We start from the raw sequence: 19,454 nt of genomic DNA on the forward strand, positions 1-19,454 counted from the left end.
CAGGAGTTTGTAGTTCATTAGGCATTAGAAGTATTTGTACTGCGTTACACCATTTAAACTTATTTTCTCTTCAAAGCCAGTCACTTTCAGGTATAAATAAATGGGTTTTCTTCTGGTCCAGTTTTACTTTGTGGAAGGTGAAGGTAACAATGTGAACAGAAAATAAGCTTTATGCGTTGGTTACAGACTTGCTTTTTGTACAATTTTCAGCAACATATTTTTTCCTTTTCCAAATATATGGGTAAATACTTTATTGATTATTGGAGGAATTTTCTATGGCAACGAATGAACAACACAGAAAAATAATCAGATACTGTGGCTACTGTATAGCTACGTGGATGAGAAAATGCTGATTTACCTAAGGATAGTAAATTCTCTTAGTTCTGTGCAAATTCCAATAAAAACCCACGAAAAGTTCTGTTTTCTTGAGTTTAATTGGAGCTTTATTACTTTAGCTGTGACTTCACAGTCTTCATCTTCAGCAATTTGCAAAGAGGAGGCATACATGAAAGGTTACAACACTCAACGGGGGAAGAAAGGGGACAATGCCAAGGCAAAAGAACTGGGAGCGCCAATTTGTTCTCAAGTCTCACGGACTCCTGGAAAAGGCTGATTACTTGAAAGAAATGAAGGAAATAAATTTAGGAAGCAGAACCTGGGATTAAAGTGAGCTGGAACCAGAAGAAGACAAACACCAATGGCAAAATGCAGATAAACCAAGCAGAGTAAATCCAGACAGAACCCAAACAGTAACAGAGGCTGAATGAATAAATAAAGTCCCTAGGATTAAACCAGATTTATGCTGCCACTTAGCTTCTCCAACAGACATACAAAGCTGTAACTGACTGCAGCATGGTGGCTTCAGCCTCTGCTCCCCCGAAGCCACTGTTCAACCATGTAAAAAAATAAAGGTCTAATTCACTGGAAATTCTTTCATTTACAAAACTAATGGAATAGGGTTTGTTTTTATGCTTCTGTGTCAACTTCGGATTTATCTCCAACTCCATTCTGCTCATCTTTCATTTCTTCATCTTCATTGTGGCTGGTTTGAAGAGCAGCAGCTGACTAAATAGAGAGACAAAGAAAATATATTCCTTTGTTATACAAAATGGCTAGCGTTTGCTAACAATACCACACACATTATTTGATTCTTATCCCTAGGATACCTGGCCTCCCTGCAAGACTGAAGATATTAGGACCTTCAGCCAAGAGAAACCAAGTTTTCTTTGCATTTTTTCTGCATCTAATAAACCAGAAGCAGTTTAGAGGAGGCTGGGAAGAAATACTGGTGTTAGGTGGTTATTATTTGTAACGTGGTGTGCATATGCTTGCCACATACTTCAAGGAAGTGTTCTCCCACAAACTGAAATTCATTTAGGAAGCTTCTGCATGGAACTGCTTTCGTCCTGCTTCAATTTCAACATGATTCAATTTCAGCAACTCCCATATCCTGCTCCCACCCCCAAACTTGTATGAGGTACACCTGGAGTCAAGATACAAAGAAATATCTTTGCTGGACAACTAGTTTCATGAAAAGTGGCTTCAACTTGACAACAGTCACTTGTATGTCCTCTGTAAGAGCTTAGCTGGAAGAAAATCTAATCTGACAAGGTGGCTGGTCTAAAAATCGTCTCCTTGCTTTATCTTCCAGTCCACATAAAAGGGTGTGGAAGGCAGAGTGCCATGTGGTAAGGGCCAGAGGTCAGTTTTTCCAATAGGACATAACCAGGACATAACCATCCTGACCTTACAATAATTGTCAAAAACAGTAAAGGGAAGTAGAAGTGTCTTGTCCTGCTCATCTCAAAAGACAGCGCAAAGAAATTGCTATTCCACCTGTCAGCCTAGCACCCTGAACCATCTGTTCTATTATGAGGTTAGATGAGAACCAGACAAGAACAAGCAAGGACATAAGCGTGCACTGTTGGGAGAGGGCAACAGGAGGGGAAAAAGGGGCAGAATCCTTAAACTAAAATGTTACATCAACTTAGCTGCAATAAGAAACCACAGGCAAAAAATATCCAGGCATCAAAGGTCAACCTTTCATGCTTAGAAGTCTTCTGTGAAGCACACAAGAGCAAAGTCTCTCCATAGAAAATCTGTTAGCTAGCAATCCAGGGCTTAAGATAAGGTGATAAACATCCTCACCTTTTAAGAATTCCCACTTCACGTATGTGACCTATTCAAATTCATGAAAAGAACTACTGATGCAAGAGTGGCTGTCGAACTTCAACAGACCATAAGATATGCAGATGTCACAAATTTCAGAACCATAGTCCAAGCTGCCTTCTTAGCAAGTCAGAAGACATTTGGTAAACAAACCCTCTTCTCCAGAACACTTGAACTTCTCCCATCACCACTAATAGAGAAACTGTTGGAGCTAGAGTAAAGCAACATAAATTAATTAACAGGAAAACATGTTTTCCTGCAAGAAAAGTCCCCAGGACTGATCTGGGGAGTAAGCGTCTTTTGTTTACAGTTCCATCGATCCCTTTTCATATAAAACCTCATCCATTTGAAGTAGACCATCTGTCTCTGAGAAAAAAAACAAACAACATGTAAACACATGCACATTCCCAAGATCATCTAACTATTCAGAAGAAAGAACCAGGCCAATAGCATCCTGGCCTGTATAAGAAACAGTGCGGCCAGGAGGACTGGAGAAGTGATTGTCCCTTTGTATTTGGCACCGGTGAGGGCACACCTCAAATACTGTGTTCAGTTTTGAGCCCCTCACTGCAAAAAAGACATTGAGGTGCTGGAGCACATCCCAGAGAAGAGCAATGAAGCTGGTGAAGGGTCTACAGAACAAGTCCTGTGAGAAGTGGCTGAGGGAATGGGTTTAGCCTGGAGAAAAGGAGGCTGAGGGGAGACCTTATCGCTCTCCACAGCTACCTGAAAGGAGGCTGTAGTGAGGTCAGTGTTGATCCCTCCTCCCAAGTAACAAGTGACAGGACAAGAAGAAACAGCCTCAAGTTGCATCAGGGGAGGTTTAGATCGGCTATTAGGAAATATTTCTTCACCACAAGGGTTATCAAGCACTGGAACAGGCTGCCCAAGGAAGTGGTTGAGTCACCATCCCTGGAGGTATTTAAAAGACATACAGATGTGGCATTTAGGGACATGGTTTAGTGGTGAACTTGGTGGTGTCAGGTTAACAGCTAGACTCGATCTTTTCTAACCTAAATGATTCTATGACTCTATAAGCCAGTTCTATCCAACATAGATGGGCAAACTGGAACGAAGTGCCATGTCTTTGCCGTATCCCAAACAGCCTGCGATGCAAAGACTGCGAGTCCGTACATTTTGAAAAGCACGAAGGCAGCCCTTCAGTACTTTTAGTGGATATAGCTTGTTTCAGCAATCACTCTTCCTCTCTGAACAGCAGATCTTGCTGTGTCCCACACCTAGTGGAGGAAGCCAGATTCCCAGCAGCTATGCTAGCCGAAAGGCACAGCAGAGCCCAATAGCTGGCAATTAAAACCTGCGGTTTCAAAAGTGAAGATGCCCAACAGTGAAATAATTCTAGTTTAATTGCTGTATCTTTATCTTCCTGAGATTTTTCATTAAAGCCTACCAAAAATTGAGATCCTGCATGGCTATATGTGACAATGGCTAAAAGGACAGAATACTTTCTTCCAAGTTCCAACACGCAGAGTGTTGACATCAGGCTGCTTTAGCCAGACACATAACTACATGGATAATGACACTTCCCTTGCAGAATCAGTGGGGAATGTATGTGTTTATGTGTTTGTTTACACTCCTCCATGAGAAGCAGAACCAAATCCACAGAACTACTGCTACTCTTAAGAGGAAAAAAACCCAACAAAACCCACAAACAAAAAACCACAAACAGAGCACTTGCCCACCCAATCGTCCAGTTAGACACAATTACCTCATGCCTACTATAGGACTACTTCAGCAGAGTAAGAGATGCAGAATGGCATACATCTCCCATTGTCTCTGGGAGATCAACTGATTTCAGATCTATCTAATTTTGAAAGATTAGGGGAGGGGAAGAGAAAGATTTGTGAAGCATTTCACATAACGAACTGTCAACTGACAGTCTGAGATGTCTGAGTTGTCAGGATACACACATCTGAGGACAGCGGGCAGACTCACTGACACAGTTAACCATGGAAAGTGACATACCAATATCCAACAATTTTTTAGACTCTCTGTGCATATTTTGGGATGGTGGACACAAAGATCTGTGAAAATAACCTTACAAGATGCAAGCTTCTGCACTCCTTAATGTTACTGAGAAAATTTGAGTCTGATGTAAATCACACATTTGTCTTGGAAGTTACAGGTTTACTTAGTCCTTATGGACCATCAGATATAAGGGACACAAACAGAACATCTTCTTAGGGTATGCGATTCTGACCAGTAACTTTGAACGTTTCCTGCTAACTGATACAACCTTGTTGTAACTTGGATTCAAATATTGCTATTGTTAACTGAACTAGTATTTACTAAAATTCTAGTGCAAGCTTAGTAGGAAAACCATCCATACAGTAGAAGAATGAATCTTCTGACAGTCCAAATTCTGACACTTCATAATCAATCTGTGACATTCAAGATGGAGAACACATCTTAATGTCTCTGTGAGAAGCAAGATGGTCCTCAGCACCGTCTGTGCGATAGACATAAGGTCTCAGTAGATGGGCCACACAAGCACCAGAACAGACTGTTTTTAAAAGATCAGTTCAAGGAGAATAGGCACTTTATTCAGTTCTTGAACATCACCATGTTTGCCTCTCATCACTTCAGTTCCCTTCTGATTAACATTGGTCCGTGGTAAAATCAGTTGAAATAAGTAAAAGCATTCTGTGTCATGCTTGGTACTGCTAGTTGCCTTGTTCAAACAAGATGGCCTAATGATTTTGACTGGTGGTTATTTCCAGTTATTTTACCCCAGAGGAAGCTAGTTGAATGTTCTTCCACTATATTCATCTGTACTAAAAAGTAAGCTGAATACTTAAAACAGTACTCCTTGTCTAATATGTGATATGACCTCTTGTATTCTTCTGGAGTAGCATTACTTACCTTTAAGTCTTTGTCTGCAAGCCTTTGGAACATGTTGGCATACATCTTTTTCTCTTTCTCATGCTGCTCCCGTATTTTTTGCTGACAAGTTACCAGTTGCACTTTGGCAGCTTTGTTACTTGGATAAATTTGTATCACTTTCTGAAAATCTCCCCGGGCCAACTCAAAGTCATTGACAGCCAAGTGCGCTTCTCCACGCCGGAACAGACCTTTTTCATTGTTGCTATCCAGTTCAAGTGCCTGCATTAAAAAATCGAAACAAAGCCACATTCAAAAATAATTTTTCTTTCTTAAATACAATATGCAGTCAGAATACCAAAGAACGCTAGAAACTCTACCTTCTGATGTAGATTTATGAGTCCTGTCAGGGCTTACTAATGAAGGTGAGTTTAATACAGCAGAAGTAAGTACGAAGACGACTGAATATAGCAGGCTATTTGACAGAGAACCAACAAGACTAACATTTAGTCCTGCCTCTATTCCAGCTCTTTGAAGGACCTTTGCCAACACGACTACCTTCACCACATCTCAGTGTTTCTAATTTCTAAACACTTGAATACTCTCAATGTAGCAGCCGGTTAGTAAAAGATATTCAAAGGACAATAATTATGAAAATAACCTCTTCTGCCAGTTGATAAGAAAGGCCAAACACCACATAGCCTGGTATCCCTCAGTTTGTTAAAGCAAGAGATAAACTGTCAGACTGCTTGTGCAGCTTAAGAATAAACAAACTCTTATTACCTTGTTGCAGTTCTCCAAAGCCTGGGAGTACTCCTTCAGCTTGAGATGGCACATAGCTAGATTAAGGTGGGCAGCAAGCCTCAAGCTTTTGGCTTTTGTATCCTCCTCATCAGAGAGTCCCGATTCGTGCTCCAGCCATGAAACAATCTTCTTATACTGTAATGCTGCCCGTTTGTATTTCCCCTCCTGTAAACAAGGCAATTCAATTGTCACATAGCTCACCACAGTAACTTTTGCCTCCCTCTTGCCCCTCCTGCTTACCTTGAGCAATAGATCTGAAAAAAATAATTCAGAGTAATCAGAAAATAACTTCTATCATCAAAAATATACTACTTCTGAAAGCCATTCCTGCACAGGATCAGAAAATCTTTAGGAATACCTACTGATTCCCCCACTAAAGCTAAGGGTATAGGCCAGCATTGATACTTCACTCTCAACTCCCACCTTATACTCAAAAGAAGGAACATGGGGCGTTTTCAAAACAGCACTATTGCTGTGTCATGAAGATAATGGGAAAGCCTGCCTTTAGCTGCTCAAATAGTTTGAAACAGCTTTGCCACACACCTATACCTAAATGAATGTTGTTCATTCACAGCACTATCCCACAGCAGGAACTTAAATACTGTAAGTTTGCTACTATTCAATGTATGCCATGAAGTTATCTCTAGGTGCAGCACAGAGCTCTGTCAGAGAGAACTAACTCCCTGCAGAGTTAGTTCTTTGGATATTGCAGCTCTGAGGCTTTTTTACATTTTTTACTTTTATTTTTAAGACACCTTTCCCTCCCGTTCTCCCTGTAAAACATCACAGAGAATAGCATGAACACTACTCTGAAATGACAGAAGCTGTAATCATCATTATTAGCTCATGACATGGACTAAGAAATGCTATTATTACTTGGAGACTGCAGTTTACCTTGAAGTACTGAGTGCCTCTCTCCTTCACAATGCAGCTTTGTTCCAGCTTCTCATCTGTGTTCATTTCCCAAGACTCCTTAGCCTACCGAAACAGGAACAGTTCAAGTCAACAATATAGCTTCTGGAGAAATCAAGTGGCTATGCTGCTTCCCACTAACAGTATGGTAGAGATAGGTTTGGCAAAACAGAGTTCTGCACTGCTGCTGGAAACTGGGCTAGTGCAGGAGAAACGCTGATGGCAACAGACAGGGATGCAGTAAGAACAAGGACAATTTCAGCCAAGAGCTCGTGGTGTCTTATCATCTCTGACAAGAGTGGCTTCCCTATTTCAGATCAACGTTCAGGGATTCCATCGTCCTTGTTTAAGCTGCACTCACACCCCTTCCCCCACCTCCCAATCTCTTTGGGACTTCATCTCTCATTCCTACCTTTTCAAAGCTTTTGAGTTTCACTTCATACTGGAGCTCTGCATCTGGAGGGATCTGAAATTTCTCTTTCCCAGCACTTCCAAAACCGTAACTGTAAGACAGGGGGAATGGAAAGAAGGAAAAGAAACAAGGAGTTCCAAAACTATCCAGCCAGCCATATTTACTGCATAGGAAGCTGGAGACAAAAACGCTATGCAAATCTGGGATGCCTATAGAGCATTATAACAAGACATAAAGGGCTTGAAGAATTCTAGGCACTAGTCCAAAATTAGCAAGCACACGGCAGAAGAAAGCTGAAGAAACCCGGGTTTAATTTTGTTAATCTCTAGGTTAGTAGTTCCTATTCGTTTTTGGTTTTTTTTAAGCTTAAATGAAAGAAAAGCAAGTTATCTCTCCATCAAGGAAAAAAAGAATACTTTCAAGTTATACACATCTTGCTTTATATTCATGGTCTGAGACTGGATGTTTCCTTCAGAGTACCTGTGTGTTAGTACTGTTCTCAGAAAACCAAAGACAACGATAAATACAGAGATTAAATGAACAGCTGTACACTTCACATACTGCCAATCAGCTGATAACAGTAAATGCCTATAGAAAGGCTGCACTGCAACTCCAGTAAGAAGCTGGGTATCAGTAGGAAAACCCTCAAGATCAGATTGCTCTGCTTTTCTTCTACCATCAGGTTCAGTTCCAGTTTAAAAAAAACTTAAAATAAAAACTGAAATGGATTAAAGTTTGATGGAAACAATCAGTGCAAACTCCATTTGTTTTGGATGTGTTCTCACTATAAAGAAAAAATTCTGCTTACATCCAAGACTGTTTAAGGTTACAATGTCGGGCAATCATACATCTCAGTTAGCTGTTCTTTGTTTCAGAGAGTTCTTATAGTGGTCCAAGGTCTGGATATAACTCTGCCTTCTATCTCACAGGGCTCTTGAAGGTCTTTTTCCAAAAGGCTTTCAGAATACCAGTGAACATTTTCTACTGACAAAGGATTTCTGATACTCTTTACTAACCATGTTACCTAAGGACCAGCTACCTCTTTCTATTCTGAGGCTGTTTTTTAGGTATCTTTATATGCACAGTAAGTACTGTTTCATTAAGAGGGATGACAAAAATTTAAGTTAAAGACAACAACAATATTTTTTTTTTAACATTCATCAAGATTAACACTACGGGGTCTTAAGTACATTTCTTTTGGAATGCTACTACTTCAAAACCTAGTGGCAAAATGATCTTAGCTTCATGCTTCTCATACATCAAACTTTTGGGGCTGATAAAGTTTTTGCTACGGCACTGAAAGAAACGCGAAAAGCATTATAACAAAACATGTCATTCTTGCCAGATGCTTAGTGTAAGCCCTTCAAGTATCAAAAGATCAGAAACAGCATACTTGGGTTTGAGATAGAACACAGATTCCTCCAATTTCTCCATTTTTTGAATTGCTTTCTCCAGACCATGAGGAAGATCATAGTTGTCACCTTCTCCAATCTCAAATCGCAATTCTCGCCTGTCAAAAACGCGATCTCCATATCGGCCTTCAAACTGGACTGGTAACAAAAACACAGACCAACCAAGAGAAAAATCAGAATATATCCACGTGTGGCAAGGGGCAGGTAGCACAGGTAATATAGGGAGAGCCAGAGTCTCCAACTGAACAGTCTTTTCTCTTTTAACAGCTGCCTATGCATGGTGGCCACTGGCAGCAAATAGAACTTCTGCTGCTAAACTTAATAAACACCCTTTTTTTTTTTGGTTCATCTATATATAAGTATTTTTTTCCACTCCAACAAGCGCCAGAACTGCTTTCGCTCTTGTGGAAATACTTTACTAGACTCATCCAACATTTTTCATCAGAAAAGTACTTTATCAGATTCAGTATCTCTGGAGAACACAGTTGCTGCTGGAAAACATAAACCTTGCTAGAAATAAGAGAATGAAAGATAACTCAAGGTTAAGTTACCTGATAAAGGAAAAGAGAAGACAGATACTCCTCTCAGGGCAAGGAGCTGTAGGTTGGAAAAAAGGTTCTGCCCTCTCACATGGTAAACCCATGTACTATTTGCGTAACATACTTACTCTCTACAAGCGCACCCTCGTTGGGCTTGGAGTAGCCTTCTCCTTTTTTACGGATTCTTCGGATGATGCCACCATCTTCATCATCAGTGAGATCCTCACCCTTGAACTCAAAAAGTTCTATCTATGGAGGGAAGAAAAGCCTTGCATTTATTCTCATCACATCAATTCAGTAACTCACAGAATTTGTTCTCCAAAGATATCTGAAACTATAGCTGTTCAGGAAGCCACTATCCTAGTTAATACCCTGCAAGGTATTTTACATAGCTAAGGCTATGAAGATGCGGTACTCAGTAGATACTATATGGAAACCTACTGAAGAGTTTCAGATTATATTCAGGCCTTTACAGTTTTTTACTCCAGCAATCTTGGTCTGCCAATACAAATTAGATCCTTTAATTGAAAGGACTGTGAACCTGGCTTCTGAATAAAGCTTAGGGACTACTGCAAAAAAAGATTCTACTGTATTTTTGCTAATGTCTGCAGGCAGAAGTATGGATAGTAGTTTTGGCCTTGAGGTCTTGTTTGTTTGTTGTTTTTTTTTTTTTTTAATATGAGGGAAAATAACTTTGAACACATTAAGCCAGGAAGAATTTGCTCTCAGCTGCCACTTTGCAGTGCTACCACACTGATCAGCAGTTGTCACATCCTCTTACTCTACAATCAAGTAGAATCAACAATAGTGTCACTGCATGCAAGGGCTGGGGAGCTTTGTAAGTAATGCAAGGACAAAAGAAGCAGGAAAATTATAAAGATGCAATCCTTAAATCCTGATTATACCCTTAATCCCATCTATGGTCAAATTCAGATGAACTTTAAAGTACTTGGATTGGAACACAAACTGACTCCAAATGCTTGTCCTGCAATATTAAAACAAATTCAAGAGTATCTTGTGCTATTCTTGTGCCATGGGACAATAGTTTCAAAATTTCTGTGTCATTTTCCCTTGCATGCCTGAAAAGAGTTAAGTGCTCTCTTTTTACTTGTAACATTTTCCCCTCTAATCTTGCCTTATCATTGTATATTGTGGGAGCATTTCAGAAAAAATATGTCAATTAGAATGATAAAACCATGATCTGGCCCACCTTAAATCTGAACTTGTTGATGCAACACGTTGTTCAGCATTTTTAAGAGCTCGTATTAATGTAAGAGATAACTATCCGGCCTGAATCTTCACATGCCCTCCCAAGTCTCTATTGCAAATCATAGTTTGAAGTGGGACTACTTTGACAAGATGGAAAAACAGTCTAGTCACAAAAGCAATTTGTTGTTGCTGCTATGAAATTAAGAAAAATAAATCTTTTGCTATCCTCTGAGTAAAACAATAGTAAAAACAGCAAAAAAGAGCAAGTCATGATAATCAGCATTGTTTAGACTAAGTACCTTTTACAAAAAAAAAAAAGTTCGGGGCTAACGCTGTGGAGGTTCATTACACTGGACTTACAATACCCAGAGTGCAAGAGGAACTGAATATTCACCAGCACAGAGAGTACTTCCACTTTGTATTTTGATGGCTACTTAATAACAATATTCTGATCTTTCTCTTCAGTCTGTCTGAAACAAGCTAAGTCCCTCCAGAACATCCCACTGATGACCATACAGGTTCCCGCCCCCCCCCCCCTTTTTTTTTTTCCCTTTTTCCTTTTTTACCTGAACAACAGTATTCTATGGAAGGATCTATCTATCCATATTGCTCAGCAAAAGCAATCGTGAGGAAGAAAAAAAAACAACCCAAACCATAAGACACCCATTATTTCAGGCCATAACCAAACGCTGATGTGGTGGTGACACAACTACAAAATCTTTCATGATTTTAGACGGTGCTTTTGTGTTTTAGAGGGTCCTTTTTAAGGCAACTCATAAAAAATTTTGGTATGGCGACGGCACTTGCAAAGGAACCATGCTGACAATGTTTTAAATAGCAACACTAAAGAAAGTGGAAACATTAAGAGATTTTAAGTGCCTGAGAGTCATATAGTCAGAAATCACTCCTACCTAATAAAACTTAGGAAAACTTTCTAAGTTTTGCCCCACTCCCTTATTTCAGGACACACCTGGCACTGCTTATTTGTTGTAGCCAGTCATCTGCAGGCCATTTTGTTAGGGAAGCACAAAACCATCATAGGCAGCTTCAGTGCTTTTCTTTCTTTCTTTCTCCTTTTTCTCCTCTAACATTACTGCTCAGGCAGGCATTAGGGTATATAAATGGTCATGAATGAAATAATACTTTTATCTAAACAGTACCTACAAGACAGAGAGGTCAGACTGGCACCATTAAGAAAAACCTACTGGGAAGCAGAGCATTTGGATGACTGTATCAGGTAGACTCAGTAGTACTCTGATGAAACAAATCCCATCTTGTAGTTAGTGCTTTTGTTTATCAAAAGGTTAGGTATTATCTCTTTTTGCAGGACTCAATGTAGCATCCTGTGTACTATTGCTAAGCCCTTAAGAATGCTTTAATATGCTGCCAAGATAGAAGGTCTTGAGCTTTAAGACAGCACGTATGGTCAAGTAAAAAGCAGAGAAGCTGAACATCCTCATAATTGCTACACTTTTGTTTTTTCCTTTCCCTCAACCAAAATGAAGTGAGCAGAAAAAGGCAGATGGGTAGGAAAAAAAAAAGTTAAGAGTTTGCATTTGAATCATCAGGTCAGAACACAGTAAGTGTGTTAGCATTTTTATCTTGCCTTCGATCCTGCCCTGGTATCGCTTGCATTTGTGCGAAGCACATAGCATTCCACCCTGTGTAGTTTGATCCAATATAAATCAGCCATGAGCATCCTCAGATTTATATATTAAAAAATGCTGTTTAAGAACAGCTTTACAAGATATTATTTTTCAACAGTCAATTGCAGAAATAATGGCATTAATTTGGGTGTACTCAAAATAAGTAAGTTCTCATTCCTTAGTGGCCTGGGATACCACCTGCTAGCAGTATTTTTTGAATCCTTCTGCACAAAATACATCTTTAATGCTACTACTCACAAGTTCATGGAAAAAAGAAATGCAAATACACTATCCAAGTGTAATACAAACACAAAATCCAACTATGTTCCATATACCCTTCTTAACAGATGCTTATTGTTTCCATTAAAATCTAGCAGGCTTTCAGTCCCTACATCATCAGCTGTTTTTACCTTTCTCAGATATTAGATAAATTTGATAATTGATTGATTAGAATTCTATTGCAATTCTATTAGAGAGAAATTCTATTCAAGAGAAATTGAATTCTATTAGAATTCAATTGAAATCTAATTGATAAATTAGATAAATTGGAATCTTAGAGCAATCATCAGAGCTTAAAAACTTCCCTTCTGCCCCCAAAAGTAGGAGTCCATTCCATTGATTAAGTATTTTAGAACAAAGTAATTTTAAAAATCACACAAACAGAGTCTATGTGCCTTCTTTTAGGTGCAATTAATTTTAAAGTATTTATTGGAATTGAACTGTTTTAACAATGAGAAAAATATATCCTCCCAAAACACTGTTTACACTGTTTGTCAAAGCATGCTCCAGAACAGCTTTAGTATCATCCTCTATGGAAAAATCAAACACGAGTCTCAGCATTCTGAGCAACCAACTCTCACTACTGAAATAATACACAAGAGACAGCTGCTATTTCCACACCCTTTTGGAAGGTGGGGAAAGATACCTTAAAGATCACTAGGTAACAAATTCTGTCCTCTACTGAGGAGGTTAAGAAATACCCACACTACTTGCCTCCATGCTTACCAAGACATGCAGTTCACTTCTGAGCAGACCAACTGTCCACGTGAATTGAAAAACTAGCATTACCTAGACACCAATCTCAAGAGTGCTGAATCTGTCACAGAGACCAGGCATATTCAAACGACTTTCTACAATGGTAAGATTGACCAGTGTAGCCTGGATCCACACAGACTTTGGTAATTGACAAGAGCAACCTATCCAAACTGTTCTTATGGTGCTTTTAAGGCTTATTAAAATGCTCTGCCTTGCAGAAAACAGATCATAGTTGCACGGCTGTTCAAATATACTGTATATTCTAGCAGTTTATATGGGGTAATTATCTCTTTTCTCCCCCAAATAGCTCACAAAAGATCGTGTTAATGTTGCAAAAAAAAGAATAAATTTAAAAGTACAAAAAAACCATATTACCAAGGACATGAATTACTCTTTCTGTTGTTCAAAACTTCATAAAGTTTAATGTAAGTATCATTACTTTGACTACTATGGATTAAAGATTTCACTTTTTCAACTACTTCAGAGTACACCACTGAGACAGTCCTCCACACGCTGCCCCGCCTCCCAAACCTGCACTCTTCTATAGTGAATCATTACATAACTGTAAAATTAAATGTTTTCCAGTGTTCATTGTTTTAAGTATTTTAATGACTCCAAAATAAGGGAACCTGAGCCATGTCTGAACCTGGATGCAGATTAGTAGCAGCCAAAACAGAACTCTGCTTTGCCCACACTACCCTAATTGACCATATTTTTCTCTTTAGAAAAACTAACATTCCAGTTTTGAAAGGATATTGCATCACACATTTTCTACAGAGAAATATGATTTTTGTTTGTTTTTCAAGCATACAGTTTTAGTGACTGTCTCTCACTTACTTCAAAAACCAGTGTAGCATTGGGAGGTATCTTTGGAGGGCTCCCAGCTGAGCCATAGGCATATTCTGGTTTACATGTAATCCGACAGATTTCACCAACCTTCATAGTCGCCACAGCAATGTCCCATGCTTTGATCACCTCACCTGCAAGTAAAATTTCAATCACATGATTGCTAGGCACACAGGAAAGACACCATCAGCTGTGAAACTGAGCATCATTGCTGTTAGTATAAGACAGCAGAAATACCGAATGACTTGTGCTCACTCTCATTTATGTACGTCAGTTTTAACCCTAATCAAATTATAAAGTTACCTGGGGACATAAATTTGGCTAAATTTCTTCACTCTACGTGTAGTGATTCTTCTCCTCTTACTTCCTCACCTATAGAGAACAGAAGTCATCTGAACACAAACACAGGCTGAAGCGCTTGGCACAATCTCAAGCGTGAGGAAATAACAATAAACTCCTCGAAGAGGAAGGTCTTTGGGTGAGAGATTGCCTGCTTGTATTTTGAAAACAATCCAACACAACAGCCTTTTCTCTCTGTACTTTATCAGTTGGCAAAGTGCAGCAGCACAAGTGGTAACTAAAGGTTACATGCACTTTTAACAGAAAGGGGGAGGAACGCAGGAGTAGTAGTATTCATTCTAAAGCCAAAAGTGATCAGAAGCTGGAGCCTCAAGTAATAAAATCCTATCTCTTACTCAAGCTCTCCTACTTGCTGCTTCTTTTAACTCAATCAAGTAGCCTATTAAGTCTTGTATTAATAGGCACACTTCATATCATCTCAGGTTTCAGTACACTGCAGAATTTCCACCCCAAATAAAAAAGCAGGAGGTAAGGAGCTGCCAGGGAAAAAACCTCAGATTGTGTAATAAGATTTGCTGGAACAAGGATGTTTGGATTTTTGCATTCAAAAAAATTAAGGCTTTTGATAATGAAGAGATACACTGCTTCAAGATTCATATTTGAGTTAATTTGGGAACTTAGGGAAAAAGGGAGTACGTTTCATCATGCTGCAGCTGACAGCTGCCCCCATGCACCCTGTCCCAGCATCTGGTCATAATTAAGTACTCCTGAATTTGAGTCTGCTGCCAAAAAAAAAAAAAATCAACAAAATACATATTCTATTTAACTACCCTTTATCACTATGCCTCAGGGCAAACTTGCTCCCCTGGAGTGCTTTGTCTGAGGCCTGTGAATTCTTGAGCAGGATTCATCAAGGAGCTACACAGTTTTCTCATTCAAAAAAACCTCAAAGCCATTCTGATTGGGCTATTCTAAGAGAATAAACCTTAAGCTCCAAAAATGAGTTTAAAAAGCAACTTAACATGCAAAGGAGCCACACATGCCAGGCAATCCCACCTCAATTATTACCAAAACTGATCAATACCAAACAAAGTATTACCTTTCCCCAAATCAAATGAAAATTTGTCTCTCCTGTCCAGACTGGAGTCAAATTTTGTGCCATCAAGAAGCCATCCTGTGTAATGGACGGTCACTTTATCACCTATCATCGGAGACTCTGTCCCACTGCCTTCTCTCTTGACAACCTGAGAAAAACAGTAAGGAACATTAAGATGATGCAAACGAAGTCTGCCTATTGGACGTTAATTCCATTTACTTAGATGCGTACATTATCATCTTCAGGAGATAAAAGATCTGCAGGTTTACTGCAGTTAACCTGGAAATGGATTGACTATTCTGTCTACAGATTAGCAGTGTTGCAAATGCAGGAACATCAAGTTGGCTCTGCTGTCATACAGGAACTTAATTTGCAACAGCTGGCACCAGCTTACAGATCTTTGCATCTATAGTTAGCAATGTCATTTACCTTTCTTCAACAAGATTTTAAATGTTCTTTAAACTTTATCAGGTAAAACATCAGGCAGGATTTTTTTTGCTTTATTCGAGTACTTTCCTCACCACCACTCCATCATTACTCCTGAGTTCAGTGTTCTAGGCAAAACATCTAAATAAAAGAAAAGGATCTGGTTCTTCCTATGCAAAGTCTATTCTAACATGTAATCCGAGATTATTCAAGTTTGAAGCAGACAGTTTAACAAAGGTTAACACAATCTTATCCCAACACAGGTTCATTCTAGCAGCCAACACAGTAACACTTAGGAATTATTATACTGTATTAATTTTGTCTCTCCACAACCATGACACAGGTTGCCAGCACCCCTATTTCAACATACAACTGCAAGGATTTGATTTTCTTCTCAAGAGGTTCCCCAGCCTAGCTAGCAAGACCAGTACCAACTACATCTAGACTACACAACAGGCAAGATCACCCAGTCTCTCTGGTGTTCATTTGAAACGTATATAAAGAAAGGGAATAAACCTGACCTATCTCATAGGGCAAGGATATGAAGCCTTGCCCGTAACAGAATTCCTGAAGTTCAAATTTGAGTTTTCTCCAATACTGATTGAAACCATCCAGTTCCTAGCCAAAGTTCTGCATTACTTTAGCTCGGCAAAAGGGAACCAATGAAAGACTCTATTTGCTTGCATCTATAGAGACCTGGCACACATACTGTTCATACAAGATAAAACATTTCTTCAAGGGCAGTTATACGGAAGAATGGATTGGTATCCCTCCTTTAAAAAAAAAAAGCTATAAAAATGCCATGCCTCTATACCAATCGTGTTTTTCACTGAAAGAAGCACACCTTTGGGACCCTCCTTCCCAAATTTCAACTTCTTGTAACTAACCACTGTCAATCTCCTACTTTGCCTCCCACCATCCCTGCAACTGACTATAAAACTGAAATGCCAGCAGTCTCCAGGCAAAGCTGAGACAGTGTGGACAGCTTCTGTCAGACTCTTAACAAGCTGAAAGCACCTCACTGGATGTATAACAGAGAAAAAAACCCCAAAACTACTACCTGCTCAGTTTCCTAGGGAGAGGATGCTCAGTGTGAAAAGGTATGCCTAACCTCCCACAGCACACCATCCTCTTACCCTGCACCACCTCAGTGCTACAGCAGTTATTAGCATTACAGAACTAATCTATTGATTTTTCTCCCCAGGCAGGCAAAAATTCAAGCAACCACTGTCACAGAAATAAGGGAACAGAGATATATGAAAATAACATGAATCTTATAACCAGACTAAACTACATCAGGCTTAGATATAGATTAAAAAGTAATAACTGCATTTAACAGAAATGTACTAAACTTTTCCAAATGCCATATTCTTCTAGTGTCATACCAAGTTAACCAAGATGAAAGTAATGAACATCTCATTTTCAGTATTTATGCAATATTATTCTTTTGCATTTATTTAATTTTCAAGAGACTCGTTTCACTTTTTTCGTATACTCAATATGGCAACCCCATTTTCCATAGAGTTTACGTTTCCCTTTCCGATAGAGAAACCAGATTTTTCTGTTCATATTGTGATTGCAAGTATCTCTATTTCTAAAATTAAATACTTAGACTAGAAATAATGCAAGCATATTCCGCAATACAAGGTAAAACCCTCTGTATACTATTCTGATACAAAGCTAATGAACAAATAAAAAAACCCTCTCCTGGAATCAGTGCAACAATACCAGTACAAACTTGGTGTAGATTAGTTCAGCGTTAGACCCTTGACTTCAATGTGTGAATTCTGCACTCTGGCAATTACTAGAAAAATAAAATCCATGAAGGCTGGACTTCATGACCTCTACAGTATTTTGCCTTACCAATTCATAATCTCACCTTTTTTGAGGTTTTTCACAACCTCAGTTCTTTTGCCAGCACTTTCTCCTTCCCTCCTTTATAAAATCACCTGCTACTTGTCCATCATCAAAAGGTGGGTAGTGCATGGAGTAGGCCGACACTCACTGCCTTTTACCATGCTCAGGGATCTGAGATGCAGGAGACTCGCAGGTGGCCTTCCCAGGCAGCCATGCAGATGAGAACTCTAACCTGATAACTGTACTATGTGCAAAAAATACAAACTCTCACCAAAGCATGTTAGCAGAAGACATGGGAAAGCAGCATACAGAAGCCAACCACACATCTTCAATCTGATCCCTGATACCTTTCCTGAACTAGAGATAGTGCCTCTATGACAAACCCAGAATTTAAAGTCAGAAGGCTCTAAAGCTTAAAAACAGAATTTTGTCCTTGCTGCGGTGCTGCTTTTCTTCTTCCAAACACCATAATTCTGCATTTCTACAGTGATTAAAACATACTTCTAATGATTGTTAGAAGTTTTTTTACAGAGACTAAAGAAGTTTCTAGAGATGTGGAAATAAGAAATATCTGACAGAGGAAGTTAGTACAACTCCCCCTCATGGTATAAATTCTGCCACCCTTATCGACTGGCTTCCCAGTACAAAGGGAAGAAGACAGGCCACCGGTGCTCTCCACACACGGCGCAAACCCGGCCGCAGCTAGCCCTGCGGCCAGCTCTCCCAACCACCTCACCAGCAGCCTGCACACCGCCAGCCTTCCCCCTGAAGCCGAGCCGAGGGGCGGCCTCCCCGGCTCCTGCCAAGATGGAGAGCCCCACAGGCAGCACTGCTCCACGCCCGCCGCCTGCCACACACACGTGCCCCGCCGAGGCACCATCTTTAATTCCTCAGCCCCCGAACACGTGCTGGGAGATGGGCCCCGACCGACACCCCCCCCACCCCAGCCCCCCGATAAGCCATGCGGGCACAGCCGCAGCCCGGGTGGACAGACCACCGCAGCACCGGGGAAAAGCCCGAGCGCGCCGAAAAGCGCCTCCCCTCCCTCCCGCAGTCACTCCAGGGCTCCCGGGCGGGTGGCCCAGGCGCCGGCTCGCCCTGGCCTGGGGGCGGGCAGGCGGGACCGGGGACCCGCCGGCCGCGTGGGAGCCCCTGCCGCGGGCGGGCAGCGCGTGCGCGGCTGAGGCGGCCTCCCGCCCTCCCCGCGCGCCGCCGCCAATGCTGAACTGCCGGGGCTGCGCGAGCCTGTCCCTTCAGGGGACAAAGCGGGCCCCGGCGGGGCAGGGCTCCCGGGGAGCGCCCGCTCGCAGGCGAGGAGGGACCGGCTCCCCCCCTCCCCACCGGTCTCCGAGACAGTGCGGGAAATGGGGACGGGGAGCGGCCGCCCGCAGCCGCCGGGTACCTTGAGGACGCCCTCATCCCGCTTGGGGGTGATGTCCACTCCCTCCAAGGGAGCCCCGTCCGCTTTCATCTCCTCCGCCGTCATGCCGCCTGCCGCTGCCACCGCTGCGCAGGGAAGGGCCGCCTGCCGGGGTCGGGGGTCGAGACCGGCCTCCTCCCGCCGGGCTGGGGCTGGGGCTAGCGCCTCGCTGCGCCTCCGGCTCCGAGCAGCGCGGGCGCCGCGCACCTCCTTCGCTCCTGCCTTCGCCGCAGCGCCGGCCCCCGGTCGGCGGGGAGGAGGAAGGGGAGGGGAGAGGGAGGGACCGAGAAGTTTCTAGAGGCAGCCGGGCTGCTGCAAAGCGCCCGCCCGTGCCAGGGGCCGGGGTGAAAGTGCAGGTCGCTCCTGGGGGTGGAGAGGCTATCGCCGGCAGGACGGGAGGGAGACGGGCGGCGGGGAGCGAGGAGGAGGAGGAGGAAGAAGAAGAAGAAGAGTTTATTCACGAGAGGAAGGAGGGGGCGCTTTCACAGCGCAGGGGGCAGGTGCGCCCACCTCTCGCAGGTGGTGCAGGGGGG

General features: G+C 41.6%; 1 protein-coding gene across 1 annotated transcript; it reads right to left on the reverse strand.

Moving 5' to 3' along the window:
* Positions 1-415: 415 nt before the first annotated feature.
* Positions 416-19,242, reverse strand: FKBP4 (FKBP prolyl isomerase 4). The gene is made up of 10 exons (XM_074588502.1): positions 18,904-19,242; positions 15,222-15,366; positions 13,814-13,956; positions 9,215-9,335; positions 8,529-8,685; positions 7,136-7,226; positions 6,706-6,789; positions 5,791-5,976; positions 5,050-5,289; positions 416-1,065 (listed from the first exon to the last, which is right to left on the reverse strand). The coding sequence occupies exons 1-10, from the start codon at positions 18,985-18,987 to the stop codon at positions 967-969; spliced, it is 1,350 nt and encodes a 449-aa protein (XP_074444603.1). The 5' UTR covers positions 18,988-19,242; the 3' UTR covers positions 416-966.
* Between the last annotated feature and the right edge of the window lie 212 nt (positions 19,243-19,454).

The sequence above is a fragment of the Larus michahellis genome, chromosome 1, assembly GCF_964199755.1.
Source record: "Larus michahellis chromosome 1, bLarMic1.1, whole genome shotgun sequence".
Taxonomy (NCBI): Eukaryota; Metazoa; Chordata; class Aves; order Charadriiformes; family Laridae; genus Larus; species Larus michahellis.

What these genes read in the sequence shown, in the direction of transcription:
- FKBP4 (XM_074588502.1), bottom strand. Translation starts at nt 18,987, where the DNA reads ATGACGGCGGAGGAGATGAAAGCGGACGGGGCTCCCTTGGAGGGAGTG. An exon ending in GTGTTCTATCTCAAACCCAA is followed by an intron (nt 7,227 to 8,528) that starts GTATGCTGTTTC and finishes CCTGTCTTACAG; the next exon opens with TTACGGTTTTGGAAGTGCTG. An exon ending in CTTTGGAGAACTGCAACAAG is followed by an intron (nt 5,290 to 5,790) that starts GTAATAAGAGTT and finishes TTTTTAATGCAG; the next exon opens with GCACTTGAACTGGATAGCAA.